Source organism: Colletes gigas, unplaced genomic scaffold (assembly GCF_013123115.1).
Source record: "Colletes gigas isolate AHSC1104 unplaced genomic scaffold, ASM1312311v1 Colletes_gigas_Sc00027, whole genome shotgun sequence".
Classification (NCBI taxonomy): Eukaryota; Metazoa; Arthropoda; class Insecta; order Hymenoptera; family Colletidae; genus Colletes; species Colletes gigas.
In genome coordinates, this window is record NW_025106656.1 from 1,627,354 (window position 1) to 1,646,799 (window position 19,446).

A 19,446-nucleotide genomic window follows, 5' to 3' on the forward strand; every position below is an offset into this window, starting at 1 on the left:
CTATTATACGATATTTAATATATTTAGGATATTTATTTGTTGATTTGGTGATATATATATATATATATGTAATATAGATAAATATATATATACACATAAATAGCTAAATAATTTTTACAAGGCCTATGAAAGGTTTAAACAAATAAAACATGGTATTTCGACGGGGAATTAAATAGTCGATTTAACTTCGTAAGTTAACATCTTTCTCTGTTTACTGTTTGTAATTTTATCATCTCTTTGGTTTCCATTAAAACCATGAATTAGCGAATTTTTGTATTTTTATCGAGATCGATTCTGTCTCCTCTTCATGTATTGTTATCTATTTACTATATCGATTCCGTGAAGAGTATTTAAAATGCAAAATATTATATTTCGTTATGAATTATATTTTATGTTTTACATTGATTACAGTTTGATTACAAATCTGAAATTAATTACGTTAAACGAAGTGCAATTAATTATTATTTGATGACAATTTCGAACGAGGCCTCCCGATGATATATCGATCAAAAGATGTAAGGCCTAATGAATTTGCAATTTATACTGTTATTATTATAATTTTATATTATAACGTGTTCAGTAATTTAATCATTTGATTTCAATTTATTCGAATTATACCGTAGGAATTTGTTAAAAAAAAAAAAATATGAGTCGATCTCGGTATATTTTGAAAAAATGAATTTCATCCGTTTAACAGATTTATTAATTTTGTCTGTCATTGGGAACGACAAATAATTAAAAAAGTAATAATGTGCAATTTCTGTTGACAATTTTAATATTTAGTCACTGTACGTAGATAAAATTTCATCGTTCGTTTATACATTGTTGTATATTTGTATACACATAAAGCATTTAAATGCAAATATGAATCATCGTGAAATCTTCCCATTGCTTTCTAAGCAGTGTTCAATTGTTTTACATACAATTAATAAAAAAAAAAAGTCGATCGATTTTGTTGAATGACAAAAATAATGTCGACGGTAAAAAAGTTTGACAAAAAATTTTACATATAAAATGATGAACGTAGCAATAACTTTTCTAAAATTAATAGGCAGTAATTAAAATTTCCAAAAGAAACTTTTGAAAATCCAATCAGTAGTACAGTTATTTTCTAACATTACGACTGAAAATTAGCTTTTCTCGTTGCAACGTTATTTTTTCTGTCTAAAAAACAGGCCATTTCTCGTAAACTGAATTGCAAAGCTGTTTCGTGCAATAAACTTTCTAAATATTTTCCATAAATTTGTAAATAATTTTACAACATTATTTTAAATTATATATTCGTCGAATATGTAAACTTACATTTTCGCGTACAGTTTTATTATTACATGAGTGCGAATTATACGGAATTAATTGAATTCGTTATCGAACGTTTCGAACAAAATTTACGTGAATTTGTTTTCAAACGAATTTATTCGTGGAACAATATTTTTCATTGCTAGAATTCTCTATTTCTCACAAATTATATTTTCTAAGACTAAAGAATTTGTAAATAATAGTAATAATAATACAAAATAATTAGGGGTAATGAAAGACAGAAACCCTTGTGATGGATGGTTGCACTAATAATGAATAATTAATAAATAATTAACACGCTTTATCGGGCTTTAATTATTGTTAATTTATTGATTAATAGGGAACCAACAAGTTAGTCATTGATCAACGAGCTAATTTACTTAGGACAAACAATTTGTCGGAGTTTTACAGTAGGTTATATAGGAGTTGCTGAAGAATGGTAGTTGTTTCTCGACGTTTTACTTGTGATTTTCATGAAAAATCGGAAGACGATTGTATGGTTAATCCGGATATACGCGTGCGCATCTGAAATTCGCCAAAGAGCAAGAAACTTGGTTGAAATTTAGACTCGTTGATTAAAATTTTTCGAAAGTATTCTTTTGCTATTGGTCGAAATTTCCTTATAATATAAATTAACAATCAACAAATTTATAATTGAACAGAAATTCGAATTTGATTTATAAAATGAAACTTTTCAAAATTAATAACAACTTCGATCGTAGGAACGACAGGAATAAATTGCTATAAGTTGATATTATTGCTCATCTCAAAGAGCTTCGTGTAGTACAATTAAAGAAAAAAATCAAGTTTCTCTGCGAACGGGTGAAGTTAATAGAAATTACGGAACAGAATATTTTAATCAATCGATTGGTCGATGCAATTGAACGTAAGTCGAAACGTGATTGAATGCCATTGAAAGTAAGAGGGGAAAAACAACAAGTTCAAATAGTTAGAAATTTATGAGTCAAGTTTAAATCACCGGAAACGAAGAATATTGCAAGCCAAGGGGGCGCGTTTTCGCGACAAAGAAATCGTGTAAAGTATTTTTCGTTCGACGAAGATTTCGATAACAAATTGATCGTTTAATAATACGAGCGACGAAATAGACGTACACAAATACGCGGAAACGGTCGTCTGTGCGTGTGAGCACGTGCGCGCGTGTGGGCGTGTGTGTGTGTGTGCGAGAGAGAGAGAGTTGGTAAAGAACATTTTGAGATAAAGATATACGAATAATCTACATACCTGATAACAAGATAACATACTCCATGCCTTACATAGAATTATCTAAGCCTAAGTAGATGTATTTAATTAGACGTATTAATCGAAATCAATTAGGGAAACGCGATGGTCAGAGACGAATGTAGAAATCGATGAGTTCGACGAACAAGCGAAACTACGGAAAGCTTAGAAAATAACGCCGAATTATTCGCTGTACGGTTTCATAGAATCGGCAGAGGGAACATTTCTTTTTAATCGTATTAAACCACGTTCTCAAATTGTTTAAAAGTTTTATAGCTTTACAACGCACGGGACGGTTTCACTTCGAAATGAGAAGCGAAGCGAAATTGATTTGTTGTGTATTTTATTCGATTAATAGTTTACGCAATGTTAGGTGAACGCCCTAATCATCGACACTGATTTTCATTGATTTCGCTATCGTTTTTTTTTCTCCTTCAATTTCATTTCGTTTTGATGTTGAGTGGAAAGAGAATTGTCGAACGAAAGGTTATGATTTAAAAATGATGCGGTTGTTTAAGAAAGTATTTCCATCCAGGATTTTTTTACGAACAAATACAGGATAGTTGCAAATATTAGTACGCCTTTAGATTCCGATTGTTATTAACGAAAAATTGTGGATGGAAAATTCGAGAAACGAACAAATTCGTCATTGATCAAGCTATTTCTTTGATCAACTTGTACTCCTAATTAGAGTGGAAAGTGGCGCTGATTAACAACAAAAATCACTACAGCAATTGAAGGATTAACATTTATTAAAATTTTGACCCCTCTTCCGACAGAGCTTATTCATAATATAACATTCATGCGCATGCAAGAATGAAACATAATCTCTTCAAAGCATTTCATATAAATTTCGTTAATATTCTCCTCATCATATATATAAATTGGTTTTATAATTTCCGAGAGTATCGCGAATCGAGCGTAATTTCGTTGCAATAAAAATTAATAAATTTGTCCCGTGAATTGCCCGATCGGTAAACTAAATATTAAATATTTCAATTCCAAGAGGAACTTCGAACGAAATAATTAAATAATAATCCTACGGCCAATTAAACATTGTCTAAATAACATATAAATAGTTTTCTTATTCTTTAACGATGATTTATTTCCCCAAAGAAAGACTTCTATATAGTTACCGTGTGATAAGACAAATACAAATATTTATTTACCGTAACATCGTTTATTTATACGAAGGAAATATTTAAAAAAAAAAAAATAAAAAAAGAAAAACAATTCTTCATTCATTAATTTATTTCTTTATTAATAATATAGTAGAGTCCCGGTAAACTCTTAATTGTGATAGTTTAAATAAGTGATTAAAATTAAGTCACTAGCGCAAAGATAATTTTAAAGAAAAAAAAAATCTTTCAAATTTATTTCGATAAACAGCTAAATAACAAAACAATTAAATATCTCGATATAATAATTGGCGGTTCGTACTGTTATCAGTTTAACGAAATGTCTAATAAATATTAATTATTCGAACGTTCGGAAATATTCGTTTTAAAACAGAATAACATTATCGATTAACTTATGTTAGCGAATAAGTGGAATAGTTGCTTACCATAAATCTTTTTAACACTTTTGTTCTCTTTAAATATTACACTCAATTTAATAGGTACAGACGAAATAAATTGAGGAACTACTTTGTTCGATTATATAAATAAAATAGTAGAATTAAGTAAACAATATGTAGACATTCTGGAGATGGGTGTTCATTCGCATGTAGGACCATGTATATTAAGTATATAACTGTACATACAACGGATGATACGGATTCTTTCTGTACCGTTTCGTTTGTGGGACTTCCCCTATTGGGATGCTTCTCGTTTTCACGCAACGGAACGTTTTATGGCGTCTACGCCGTTCCACGGCGTTTCAGATGCGCGAAAACGAGAAAGGGAAAGCGGTATTCCCCTTAAAACGGCACAAATCCGCCGATTCGAGGTGTACACCAACGGTGCTTCTCAACCTTACGACGAGATTAATTTTTGCGATTTTGTTCTTTCAATTTAGAGGCAAATCTGCTGTTTTTCCTTTTTCTTTTAACGCTTTTGTCGGTCGAGGAACGACGGATTCAACCGTTCCTTGTTTTCTTGTTACTTTCAAGTAAATTCTACGGAACAGGTGTTTCCACGCGAAGGATCAAAACCGTTTTGTTCGTTGAGATCCTTTGGTCGTAGCGGTGGAATTACAACGATACGCGGCCCGAAACGAATCGGAAATAATTGCGTTGTGTGGGAGCACCGAGACAGATCACGTTACCACGAAATTTCCTTTTCTCGTAAATGATTAACCTTTGGTGTTGGCTTTGCTTCGGTATCGTAGACTCAAATATCGTTATTAAAAGTGTAAGCAATTTCCCAGAGGCGTTGCCGCGAATTGTTAACGGTAGAATATCGTTCGAACGAATTTCTCTGCGAGTGTGTCATCGTTAGGAAATTATTACAAGTAAACAGTCTCTCTGTAATTGCAAAACATTTCTGAGCCACAATTTTACGATATCTTTTACAACGAACAACAGCATTGGTACGGTGTTGCGATCAACGGTGGGAAATATTTTGCAAACTCGACGACGAAACGTATTTATTGTCAAACAACCGTTCGATTCGTGTTTCTACCGTTGAATTGTTATCACGTAGATCGGGAGGAAAAAGAAATTGTTTAATTGCACTTTGAATTTCTTCGGATAAGTTGGAAAGCATTGTGAACGGAAATATCGCTGGTATGTACAATTGGCCCACGTGCGAAAATAGATAAACATAAAGTGATGGCGATACCGATGGTCTTCTTTCGAAAGCTGAAAATATCAAAACATCGGAAGAAGTACTCGCGGTTGTGATATGCTATTAGAATTAAGTTACAATTAGTTGCTTCACTAGTTGATTAATTGGACGATCGTCCTGAACGGTTAGTGCAGCCTCATTGTCTTTGATTTGTTGTTTGTCATTTCTTTTATTCTTTCCTGTGTTATTTCTAATAAATTCACGGATTATTTTGTTTAAATGTCTCTTTATTTATTTAGACCTGTTTATCGATCCTTTTTCCATATACCAAGATTAACTGCAAACAATTTTTCCTTTATTAAATATCGCATCGCGTTATTAATAAGAGCCGTGGTTATCTATTCATACAAATGTGTAAAGAAACGAAATCCACTATCTCTATATTTCGTTTGAGGAATGGATTAATGTTTTTTACTGCAGGTCAATTTTCCGATTTATTTTTACGCGGACAGCAGATTATGTTAATATACATATACGACTCGAGTTTAATATAAACCACTTCCTTGTTGAATATTTTTCACTTTATTTTTTAAATAAAGTCTGCATGAGAAAAAATATGTAAACATTTCTGCAAAACTTACATTTTACTTATTATATTTCAACTTGGCTAAAAGGGGGAAGTGGTTAAATCTCTGGTTTAGTGGCTCATTGTAACAAAAGGGTTAAAACAACAACTTCCTGTCGTTTTAAGTACGAAATAGTAGTATTTAGATTTTAACGAATTAAAAATAGTGGTTGCCAGAATAATTTTTACCAATCTTACACGAACTTTTGTTAATTTTTAGCGAGTATCGGTGCAACTCATACTATATTATCAATGTTCACATTTTATGTTCTTTGATTTTATACTTCAGGACTGATTGCCGCACTCTTAGTTCAGGCCATTATTCGCCTGAAATACGTTTATTTAATACCGAAAGTTTTAATTGTTAAGTCGATAAATTGGTCAATGTTATGTTGTTGTTAATTTTGTTGTACAATGCTTTTGTTATGGAAACCTTGTGTATAATTATGTTATTCAGCGCCATTTTTCACAGCATCCCGATGTATATCAATGCATGAAACAACAGCAATAAAGATGATTCTTAAGCGATCATTACCCAATATTGTTAATGATAATTAATTATAGTTACGTAATCGAGCTGTGAAAATTAAGAAACGAAATTAACGAAGCCAATAAACCGTTAAATTAATTTTAACTACATTAAATTTCGGAAATTTAATTAACATAAGCTATAACAACAATTACTGCTTTGTTACTGGAACGAGGGAAAATAGTCTCGTTTAAAATTATTAAGTTCATTTTAAAAGAGAAAACGCACTTAATTAGTGTCGTATTTATGATACGTACAGTATGTGGAAATTCCCTCAAATTGCTTCGTAAATTTCTTTTTCATATTCGTTTTTGCAAAATTGTAGTTCTTCTGCTGTTTCATTTTCCCCATAAGAAGATACCGTTAACGTTTACCGTTTTCTTAAAGAAAAAAGAAGAAAAAAAAAAATAATACCACTATGCTCATTACTTCCACAAATTTTGGAGGCCATAACCTTTGTTATAAATGTAATTTCCCTACGTTCTTTCTTCCACCCAAAGAACCAAGAGAACCTTGTAAACAAAGAAGAACAACCATTTGCGAAGTTCGAATAATAATCGTTCGACACGATAATACCAGGTAATTGTGATACAAGAAAAAAGAACCGTGATGACGGAAAAACGAAAATTACCAATTAATTAGCTAATTAACAAACATATAGAAGTAGGTAATTTTTTAGATGATTATGAAAATAAGATACAGGGAATATAATATACATACGCGTGGATGCAGAAACAAAATTATTAGTTGTACACGCGTGTGTATACAATTAAACAAGCCGAGATTTTATCCACGAAACAGATGAATGATTAATGTAATTTACTAAGGGCTGTATTTATCGACACAATTAGAGGACGATAGAAAGGTATACAATATGAACGATTAATTATATATTAGAATAATTATCATATTGATTAATTAAATGCGTACATGTGCGTGTATACATTAACAGCAGCAACGTAAACGATGTTCTTGTATACATAAATGATAATATTATTATTATCACCATATGTATATTATATACACAAATACATATATTATATTGTATACACATTAGTGAATGTTCAATGTTGAAATAAAATGCATACACGTTGTTTACACCAGACGAGACTATTTTTTAACGTATGTATTATTTTAGACTTTTGTCTCAATAGTTTACCGATGTATTATTAAATCTCTAAACTTTCAGATTATGTAAAAAAGTCGATCTATGTGGTTCCAAATAAAATGGGAATACCTTGTTGATTATAAATTCAGCGCACACAGGCGTCACTATAGGCCGAGGCAATGATGTATTCCAGAACTGGCGAACTGGCTCTTTCCACTTTCCTGTGGCGATCAGGATCTCTTTGTGCCCGCCATGCAGAGCCGAGAGGCAGGGTCGCGAAGGAACTAACTACTGTGGAACTTGCTGCTAATGATGATGAGAAAACCGGATGTTTACTGGTGGGAGAACCCGTCGTCTTGGTGGGAGAATTGACTACCTGGTAGTGGGATAACCTGCGATTCCTGGCGAAGAAATCATCCCTAACCGTAATCCATAGACAACATCGACTAACAATATCTGTTTCCCTACATCGCAAAGCTAGTCATTTCGTGAAAGAACAATAGGTAAGTTGTCAAATTGCAATTCTTTTTTTTAATGAAACGACTAATATTTTAGATTACAATAGTCAATAGTTTAAATTGAAACAGTAATTTACTGTGTTTCACAGTTTCCCTTAAGGGGGGAGTCTCGTGTGAGCCTTCAAAAATATCAATTATTTTTTTTTTACTTCATTTTTTGAAAGTATATATATTTGAGAATCTACTGTTAAATTTTGAGAGATAACTGACAAGTATTGTAGATTGTAGAACATTTTTTGTATAGTCCTCGAGGTAATTATTGGAGTCATTGCTTCAGGTGATTACCTTGTACAGCCCAGACATTACTATTTCGAAAGGTTTACGAGAGGGTCAAGAGACCTCTGCTGTTATTAAAAGTCGAAATTTGAGAGTTTTTGTCATCTGGGTGCCAATATTCTGGAGGGAATTTTATATGGATGATCCTGTAGACTTTAGATGTGTTTCTCTCGAAACGTTACTTTCTTAACTGGCGTAGATAAAATCTCAAAAACTACACGTTCGATTGCATTGAAATTTTTACACGTTGTTCCACATACTAACAGTTTTCGCCCGTACCAAAATCAAATTGTTATAACGAGTTTATCATAACTTTTTTATTAAAAAGTTGCAAAAGAACGACGAAATTTTGCAATTTTTACTTTAAGCCTCCACCATTTTATCAATTTGCAACATAAATTAATTATTTTGGTACGGGCGATAACTGTAGACCTACGGAATAAAAATCTTTTTGATTTTTATGATTTAGTCAACCTTGATCGTGATAACAACATTAAAAGTTGATAAAAATTAATACAAAAATTACCTTGTATTTCCAAAGGATAGCTAAGTAAACCACAAAAATGAATCATAAAGTTAGATGTAACATTTCCATAAAAAAAAAAAATTATGAAAAATGGTTCAATTTTCTATCATTCACATGAGACTCCTCCCTCAATGTTCGGGCTGTATTTTTACCTTCGCGACGAGAAAACAGCATCGACGAAAATGAATTTTATTATCATCCATTTTCTGCATGCATTCAGACGAGTGAAAACCGTCTGCACTCGAAACTTTGTTACTAATTAGAGCTTGAAAAACCGTTTTAACGAAATACGTATGGACGCTGCAATGCTCTGCGTACATCTAAACCTCAGAATATATTAATTCTGTCGCCTATTGGAAAACGCTACGAACTTTCTGAATAATCCAATATGCTTTCACTTTTGCACCGTGTGTACTTATGTATAGTATGTAACGATTATCATTAAACGCAAAATTTCTGGGTGGAAAATTGGTCTTTTACAGAAAGATTAAATGCACAATTTAGTTGTTAATATAACTTTCCATGTCTAGGCCCTCGAATTTTATTGTTTCGTTCTATTTCGAAGAATATAAAAATGTTAATGAAAGCAGCGTAACGAAACGATATTTCGGTATGTAGAAACGAAACGTATAAAAAATATGTATTTTCCCCATTTTATGCGTATCATACTGCATCGCCTGGATTCTTCTCCCTTTCAGAATCGCTAGTTTCTTCTTTCTGTGGAATACTGCGCGATTCCCTCTAATCACACAGCCAGGTCGTCCTGTCTTTCTTTGATTTAGCAGAAATGGCTTATCTCCTTCAATGTTCACAATTTGAAAGGTATCAGGCGTCCGCGATATCATAGAAATCATGCAATTCTCGGGGAAAATCGTGCCCCCGTTTTTCTTAGAATCGATTTCGACGTTTAGAAGATTTTTGCAACGACTTCCGTTTGTTATGCATAAATTCTAACCCCGCGTTTGTGAAAATAAATATCAGAAATTGTAAAATAAAGCGAATTTGATACCCGTGGTTCGGAAAGTGCAAATGGAGCATCAGCGTGGGAATGATTTGGTAAACAAAAGAAAAATTAGAAAAGGGAGAAACTATCGCGGAAAAGAAAGAAACGATTTGCGCCTGCGTTAAAATTTCGGGGGCGTCCGCGACGCCAACAGCGTCTCGTAACATTAGCTCGACCAACGTCGCGACGCTCGGACGTTAACGTGCTAAAGCGTCGTCATTTTATTCGATCGTACGCCTGTTGCGTCTCGCGCTGTGACTTTCACCGGGTCCGAGCAATTTTAATTGCTTAAATAAGAATAAATAAAGTTAAATTTAATATTCCGAGTTACTTAAAAGTAATAACATGTTATAAAAGGATCTTTACATAGTTTCACCTAAAGGAAACTTACGGATTGTATTTAAAATAAAACATAATAATGTTACATAAACGTAAAACGTTTCGAATTCTTAGTTAAATCGAAGCTACATGAAAAGGCAGTGTTATTCGATCGCCGCGCGAAGATTGAAGGAAAATTGCTCCGATGGGATCAAGAAACTTTCAGAAACTGTACTTTACTACGATACAAAATGTATCCTCCTGCTCGAAAGGCTGTTTACTTTCCGGCAAGCTTTAAAGAACAAAACATCGCGTTTTAGGGAAGTAGTTTTCAAGAGTCGAAGTAATTCATGCACGAAGATCGAAGATAAGTGCGCGAACAGTTTCCCAAGGATAAACGACAGTCGATAAAAAAAATGTTGGTGGATAATTTATGATTGTACAACCTTCGGAAGAAAATTGCGTTAAAATATTGAAAGACACGGATAATGATAAACGAGGCTAAACATATTCTGCGAAACAGAGATACGAGAACTTTTATCGAAGATAGATTCCCTCGTAAAAAACTGATTTATTATTCAAACGAATTCTAAGGGGACGGTTCAAATGTTTTCATAGTCAAGAGAAAAATCGTCGATCAAGAGTCGAGGATATATCGAACGTCGATGCAAATTATCGAACATCAAATTCGGACAATTAACGTTTTGAAAATTGTTCGGCCGACAGACAAAGTACGTTATTAAAAATCGAAAGGAGAAGTGCGTTTAAAAGGAGTCATGGATGTTAACGTAACTTCGAGCCATTATGTTTGCGATTTATCATCCTTCCATTCGAATTATTTTCAATTACATGGGTGGATCTCCCTTTTCGTTTGTATTTTTGGTTCGGTTGCAAACGTTCTGAATATTCTCGTCCTAACGCGACGAGAAATGCGATCACCGACGAATTTAATTTTAACGGGATTGGCCCTGGCTGATTTACTTGTAATGATCGATTACATCCCTTATTCCTTTCATCTTTACTTGTACCGTCGATCAAGACAAGACACCTTCACTTATGGATGGGCACTTTTCGTGCTATTTCATTCGCACTTCGCACAGGTAACGGGCGATCTTTACTTATCTCAGAAATAAAATTATTAGAATTCGAGGGTAGGGATGAAGGAGAAGGTGAAACATTCGTATCCACCGTGATCGAAACGAAGATAATGAATTTCAATGATCAGGATGCTTTCATTTAGTGTATCATTAAAGAATCGCGGTACCGACTCGCAAACTGATTTTGTTATTCGCGGATCATTGAATTCTGCCTTGGTCGTTGTATCCTTATTTTGTTTGATAAGGGTTGACCTACATGTTTGGAAACCAATCAATTTGATGCAACGGATCGGTCGTCTTCTTTAATTAAAGACAAACTTCGTTCAAACGAAACGTGGATTTAGTTTGCGATTCTATAAACGCGTATTGTGTACGATACGGCTCGTAAAATTCCGAAACGCGTCGGTGCAATTTGAAAGTAATCAAGAGGAGTTTTATTTTGAATTAGAGAACAGAGAGATAAATTTTAATCTTCGATCGAGTACTTGCAGCGAAAAGAGCTCGAAGTAAATTCATAGGATTGAACTTAATTTTCGCAGGTATGTCACACGATTTCGATCTGTTTAACGTTGATACTGGCTGTGTGGAGATACGTAGCGGTAGCGAGACCGCAGAAGAACAGAGAGTGGTGCAGTTACAGAAGAACTATTTTTGCGATTCTGATTGCGTACATTTTCTGTCCCGTGCTTTGTGTACCGTTGTACATTACGACGGAAGTAAGAGCGCACGTGGAGATCCTAGATTCCCATGGGATGAGCATTCGAAACGACACTCAGCTCGGTGAGAATTCTTTATATTATTTTCTACGATTGTATCGATGCTTTTACAAGTGGTTCGGTCTTAAATAAAGGCTGTTGTTTTCACGAGCATTGTTCACGAAACTTAAAATGAATTTAATAGATGCATCATCGATCGCTCTTACCGCTAAACAATTGTGTATACAGTCTCGAGTATAGAATTTTGTTGTTCAAACCTAATCAGTGATATTAGCAGCATGTAGGGTTTCCCCTTTTATCGCAAAACCCACTGCTACGAGCACTTTCAGCCTTCTTTGCTGTGTCAGACATCGATCGGTTTGCTCATGGTCTCTAGTGTTTACAAATGTTTTAATTCCTTGACCAATATTTGTAGTATAATTAAAATCGAATTAAATCCTTCGCTACACATACAGATTCGCAGGCACGGAATATAGCGTCTGTAGTTAGCTGTTTTTCCACAACGTTGACATGTCAGAAGGCAAAGTCGAAATCGATGAATCTAAGCTTACTTCATTCTCGCATGCTAATCATCATCGATTGCTTTAATTGTCGATAAATTGATAACTGACAATTCGTAACCAAATGTGTTACTTTCATAAGTTTTACGAGTCTATCAAATCATAAATTGTTTCATGTTTTTAGATCCGTCGTTAGGTAACACAAGAAACACGACGCTCTACTTCGTTCGACTGACGGAAACTGTGGAGAATCACGACATATTGAAAGAATTGAATTTTTGGATCTACAGCATCGTGATAAAACTTTTTCCCTGCCTCGTATTGACTGTCGTCAGTTTGAAACTCGTTCAAGTGCTATTAGAAGCGAAACGAAGACGACGGAAGTTGACAAATATTCAAGAAAAAAATTTGGAGAGAAGTAAAAGTTCGAGAAGAGTGGACAGAGAGAGGCAAACTGATAGAACTACCATGATGTTACTCGTGGTTTTGCTTCTTTTTCTATTGACAGAATTGCCGCAGGGAATTCTGGGACTTCTAAGTGTACTGCTAGGACCAGGTTTTTTTCGGACTTGTTACCTCATGTTGGGTCAGTATGGCACAACTATCAAATTCTCATCTAACTTTTTACGTTATTTTTAGTCGGAAGTTCGATCGAACGAAAACAAGAAATAACATATAAAATTGGAAATAATTGAAATATCCGCTTATGGTTCTCTGAATTATTTTTTTCTTTTTTTATATTTGCTTCATTTAGGTATGGACACGAATATATGTTAACATACTTCAAATCCATTGAAATCATTGTGATTGTTACTAATGTAAATAATTACCCTAATGTGCGATTAAATAAGCAACGAATAGGTATATCGGTATCTTCTTACGAGCAATTATTTTTCAATCGATTATGCGATCGTGAACAAATTTCTATTGTTTAGACTCACTGGTTGATTTAAAATAAATTTTCGTAACAGGAAAAAATTGTGTATTGTCTAAAGTTATGAAATTTTTGACGTGGAAATTGATTTTCTGCTTTTATAAAGAGAGTAACCGTTACTTTGATACAACAGCTATTATAAATTATTGGATCACGGCTAAAAGTACGTTGCACGGATAAAAGGACGAAAATTAAAAATCTAAAAGTAGAATAGAAGGTCCATTATCGGAACGATAATTACTCAAAATGTTGATTTTATAACAGCCTATTGTCGATAGAGACGAGATAAGTTCTTCTGATCTATCCTCATAGCGTTCGAATTTTAGAAAAATTTAGTTTCCTTCGAAGATATATGGTAGTGTTCAAGTGTTGCATCGTTTCATTTTTTCCCCCTATTGATCGATTATCGGAAATATTTCGTTTCTTTATTGCTTCCGATAATCGTCGTTCTACTTAGCAAATAAATTCGAACTTGAGAATACTGTCGGATCTATCGACAGAAGAAGATAGTTAGTTGTAAAGAAAATCAATTAACTGGTATTATATTGGAGCAAGAAGTCTGAGCAAATGGTAATAATTATTTATTAATTTTCAGGTGATGTTATCGATATGTTGACCCTTGTAAATTCTGCTATAAATTTCATTCTTTATTGCACAATGAGCAGACAGTTCAGAAAAACGTTCAACGAACTTTTTTGCAGCAGTTGGAAAATCCCGAGGAACACTGGTAAACAAATTTTTATAGAACACCATGGAAATACGGGTACAAATAATACGGTGACACAAGTGACACAGGTGTAGCTAGAAAGGAGATGGTGAATTGTTCTTTCTGTGATGAATTTAAATTTAAATAATATACTTTAGTAATAATGGTTATTTTTTTTTTAAATCAAGCATCTGTCGTGATACCATAAGTAAGCGTCAATTTCCTTCCTTTCCTTCTACGAGTCTAAATTGTGCGGTGGGGGAAGTGATATTACACTTTGTTTCGTTTTTTCATTATTTTATAAATACATAATGCCATTTATTTACAATAAAGGTAAATACAAACAACTCAAGGTATATCAAGAAAATGTCTGACTATGTATTTTAAATCGTGGTTACATGACTGTCAGATATCTCTGCCCATAATCTGGAAAAATTTTTTAGTGTACCATCAAAAGTAGAAATTGATGCATGTTGTAGTCGTAAAGTCGTCAATTGTTTTTTAGAAAGGGCACAATAATTTGCTTTATTGTGTACTACGGCCTTTAGCGTAGTTTCATTCACTTTTTCCAAGACCACAGAAATAGACAACCACGCCCAGATTTCAATCTCTCGCGAGCAGAAACACAATCTTGTATCTATAAACGCTTTCAAGAATCGAATGAAATGAAACACGTAACCGGTTTCAATTATTGATTCATCGATGATTTTCATTACGCGATGTTTAATGCCTCAGAAGAATGTCACACGAATCGTTGAGGATAATTTAAAATGATTAAATATCTTCAATGAGTCGTAGAAAAAAATATTTTTTTACTTATTTGCGCATAAAGTTTTTAAACTACACTGCCCTTGGATGTATATATGTATATTATAGTAATCAGTCTCCTGGTCTGTGATCCTAATGCCCATCACGGGCTACATCTTCCACGAAGCTGTCCCATTTGTTCTCCCAAAGAGTCATCGCCATATTCTTCTCGGTATTATTCATGCTACTGTAAATGAGGGAATTCATGGCTAATTGCTTGAGTCCTTTCAGATCGGAATGATCCGACATGAGTGCCATAAATGTTTCGTAAAAGTCGTAACTGAGGGCCCTTGCGTTCCAAAATCCAGGATCGTCGTTCGAAACTACAACCGGATATCCCTCGGCGAACAATCGTCTCGCAGCATGATTTCTCAAATCATCGACGAGCTTCAACACCTGATTGGAGATCGGATTTACCTCTATGGCGATGTCCATTCGCTTCGCCATTTCCATGAGGAACGGATGATAGATCAACGCGTATCTGTGGGAAGATATTTAGAAAATCGGAAAGATGCAATGTTTACTCGAATTACTTCAAATCATTCTCAAAGGATCTTAATCGATCATGAATATTCGAACAAATCAGAGATAAAATATTCTGGACTCTTACTATTCGCCTACGTTTTATCGAAGCGTTACTGTAATGTTATTACAGGTAGAAAATTTTCTTATCATTGTTTTATACGTTATAAATAAACATATCTTGCTTATTTGTGTGAAAATGATTGTTTTAGAGTCAGTTAGAATTAAATCAAGAATGTTTCGTTTTACCCGTGGCCAATGCGTCGTGTGTTCAACAAAATTGCATCGACCAGGTTCTCGTCCGTCGACCTGCCGTACCAATTCGTTTCCCCCGCGTGAAAGAAAAACTTTGTATTTGACTCCGCCTCCATCAATACGTCCGCAAAATATTTCAGAGTCTTCCCTTTGTCCTCCTGGCCGACCAGATCGAATCCGGCTATAAATTTCGGATACGATTGTTGCAATTCCTTCAGCGTCCTCACGTAATCTTTCATCCGTTGCTTATCGACGGATCGTCGAGGCGCGTAGATCAGTTTAACCCCGACGAAGTCTGGATGACCTTTCTTGAACCTGCACATAATAGGTACACAATTAATACGCTACAGCTAATCAGATATCTTTCTCCTACAGACGTAAAAATTTCGATACAATTTGTACCCAAGTACCGCTCTTGTATTTTTTCTAATTATCAATCGATTGTCGGTAAATCTTTTTGTATCTAATCGTACCGATAAGCTACTGTCTAATTGAAAAATAATATTATTCTTACGACTCAGCGATAACGTCCTTCCAATGTTTTTTTATCGTACAAATTACAACAGGCTAAATTACTTGTTGATAAAGCTTGCGTTTATAACTGTTGATTTTGATTATATTTATTTTATTTATCTTGTAGAGAGAAATTGCAGAGCAGGAAATACTAGCCTTTCGGTGAGGTTCTCGTAGATACCAACCACATCTCGCGGTCCGTACACGGTGCCGTTGAAATCGTACAACTCTGGTAAAGTGGTCCTCAGCTCCAGGTACATCACGTTGTCCTGGTACAATTCCTCGAGAGCCTTGAGGAAATGGTGCTCCCAAACGGGCCTGTAAGTCACCAGCGGTTGCACGAATTTGAAAATGGAATTGAATTTGCCCCATGCCGTGTCGATGTCCGAGTAACTGTTGTTGGAGGTTTTGTTGCTCATCGTTAATGCTTCTTTGATACTTTCGTTCACGCGCGGCGCGCGCGACGGGTCCTCGCGCACCTTCTTCAGCAGCTCCCAGTCGCAGTCTTTGTCCGGTTCCCGGAAAAAGTGCAACCGGATGTTGTCCTTCTTGTCGCAGATGTACAGATCATCGAAGAAGGTGACGTTGTGGTACATGTAGTCGAAGCTGACCATCGCGGTGTCGTGTGCGTGGAGCACTGCGCCCTTTGGCATACGACGAAGCAATTGGAATACTTTCGAACGGTCGATGTCGTTCTTCGCTGATATGAAGTTTCGACCGGGGGTGAACTGTGACGGGTTCTTGAACGCTGTGAAAAACGGGAAACATCCGGATCAGAAAAAGGAGCGACAACCCCGTGAACGAGGTTTCAATTCTTTCAAACGATTCTTTTGATAAACTTGAACCGTACATAGTGCAAAGTACATTACGTTAATCCCTTATATCCCTAAAATGATCGACTACACCTAACAATGTACAAATAGGGACATGCAATCTATCATTGTGCAGGAGTAGACCGATTAGGGGCTTCCCTCGTAAGGGATTCCTCGCACGATTTCCAGACGCTCGAGTGTCATTGCCAAAGAAGTCGCTTGAAACAATGAAACCTCGAAAGGAAACTTTGCTCCAATCGGCCGAGCAAAGTCCTGAACGACGTTGAACAAAAAAAACTCTTTGTTTAACGACGAGATATCGTCGATCAATGTGAAGCGTTATCTCTGAGACACTGTTTAATTTTAATTGTCTTCGTTGAATCTAACGACTCGTGAGGTCACGACTGCGTAATAAACACGTGTATCAAACCGGTTTCGCGTTTAAGAGCGATTCGATTTTACTGCATTGATCGATTGGTCGAAAGAGTACCAAACTATTTGCGAGAAACGAACCAGCGTCGAGTTCTTTCCTCTTCGCGTTCATCAGGATCTTGTTTGCTTCTGCTTCAACGTTGTTCAAGGATAGATTAGCGCCTATCGACATCCGTTGCTCGTACTCCAGTATTTGTCTCCGTAGCGTCGAGTAATTTATTCGCGGCATCGCAACGTTTATGGCCACCTGGCCGAGTATTACCAAAAATAATAATAATATGATTTCCTTCATGGTCGGCGATTTGAAACACGCCGCTCGATGTTATCGTTTTTTTTTTTCACGACGGGGCTAAGTCGCGATGCGATTTACGAGTCCAATCGCGATCCGATCGTTTCGATAGTTCGCGCTGTACTGGCCTGAAAGTTTCTCCCAAGCAATTACTCAACAAGTACAATAAAAGTCCCTGCGGCAGTGACTTGAACGCGGATAAACAAGCGGCCAAGGATGACACAGGTTGATTAAACTATCGTCATTCGATACTGATCAAAATTAATATTGGGTTGAGTCACAAGTAATTGCCATTTTTACGCATTAACTTTATTTTTCTATTAAAGGAGTTACACAACACCTTAGTTTAAAACCTATTATGCATTATTAAAACAATCTTTTCCCACTTGTTTGGTAGCTTATCAATTTCTGATACAAAAAACCGTCGCGCTAGTGCCAGATTGGAACTGCCATAACATTATGTAACGAATGCGCTGGTTTGATTTCTCCATTTCACTTACAAGAAAAATTGTACTGATACTTGATCTGAGCTTGCTGTTTGCTATTTCTGAACTGCTCAACCTTCTAAAACAAGGTGAGCATGACAGCGAAAACAAACTACAGGTCATTTGGAATTCTTTAAACAGTTTATGATCCACTACCTGTACCGGCAATTACTTACGACTCAATCTAATAACACCACAGACGGATGATAAGGATCGACATCGAACCAAATCCGAGCAGAATCTGCTTTTTTTCTGAGTTCAATTTTGAATCGAGATGTCAATATCGACAAGATATATTGATCTGAGACTTTGTGGTACAGTCGAGTCTCTCTTAAATAATTAAGGGTATTTTTAATCGATTTTTGGAATGTTAAATAAGAAGTGGTTATAATAACTATTTTATTTAGAAATTATAGTTTTGAACGTGCATTGGGCACGTACGTGTACATGTGTACCCGTCAATTATTTCACGTAATATCATATAAGACTTACTGTAATACTTGTATATGAAATACATGTGTATTTTTATATTCGTGAAGTAAGAATCTCTAATTCTATTCTTCTACCATATCGTATACTTTAGGGGATAATTCAAATTCAGGAGGCTGCCTACAAAGAAAAAGGAAGATCGAGGAACATTGCACATGAGTCTCTATACCATTTCGATGTCAAATCCAACGTTATCGATTCAGAATGGAATGAGACTGCAGTGCAGTGCAGTTAGCTATGGGAATTAAAAATAAATGGGCCATTTTTGGCGAACACATATACCTCAGAAATTCTACGTATTTTCGAGAAAAAAATTTCTAATCGAAAATAAATATAACGTGTAGCTTGGAATGTTTCTATAACTTTATTTTCTGTCTCACTTCCTCTTGTGTTAATTTGTGTGACCTGTTGGTAACGTTGCGATTGACACGAAAATGGTAATGGGACTCTAGAGCCCCAGAAAAATGGTTCGAAAAAATACATTGGATGAAAGGTCTGCTCGTATACCTTGTCTGTGACATTGACCTCGTGTTTTCGGTAATAAGGAACGAAGGACAGACGTAGTTTCGAGAAGAGAGATAATTCCGGAAAACACTTTAAAAGAAAATGAAGGAAACGACAGGAAAGCCTGGTGAAGCAGGTTATACTGCGTCGTAAAGCAAAAAGTTCGAATCAGCACCGATTGTGTTTTGCCTTACTTTAGTGGCGATAACAAATTATTTGGT

General features: G+C 35.1%; 2 protein-coding genes across 2 annotated transcripts; one reads left to right on the forward strand and one right to left on the reverse strand.

Annotated features, from left to right (window-relative positions):
* The first annotated feature begins 10,940 nt into the window (after positions 1–10,940).
* On the forward strand, positions 10,941–14,218 carry LOC122401747 (G-protein coupled receptor dmsr-1-like). Its single transcript, XM_043404085.1, has 4 exons — positions 10,941–11,264; positions 11,801–12,041; positions 12,674–13,063; positions 14,007–14,218. The coding sequence occupies exons 1-4, from the start codon at positions 10,941–10,943 to the stop codon at positions 14,210–14,212; spliced, it is 1,161 nt and encodes a 386-aa protein (XP_043260020.1). The 3' UTR covers positions 14,213–14,218.
* A 22-nt stretch (positions 14,219–14,240) lies between these two features.
* LOC122401746 (adenosine deaminase 2-like) lies at positions 14,241–17,851 on the reverse strand. Its single transcript, XM_043404084.1, has 4 exons — positions 17,540–17,851; positions 16,371–16,962; positions 15,696–16,016; positions 14,241–15,405 (listed from the first exon to the last, which is right to left on the reverse strand). Exons 1-4 carry the CDS (start codon positions 17,748–17,750, stop codon positions 15,018–15,020), a joined length of 1,512 nt encoding a protein of 503 aa, XP_043260019.1. The 5' UTR covers positions 17,751–17,851; the 3' UTR covers positions 14,241–15,017.
* Positions 17,852–19,446: the final 1,595 nt, after the last annotated feature.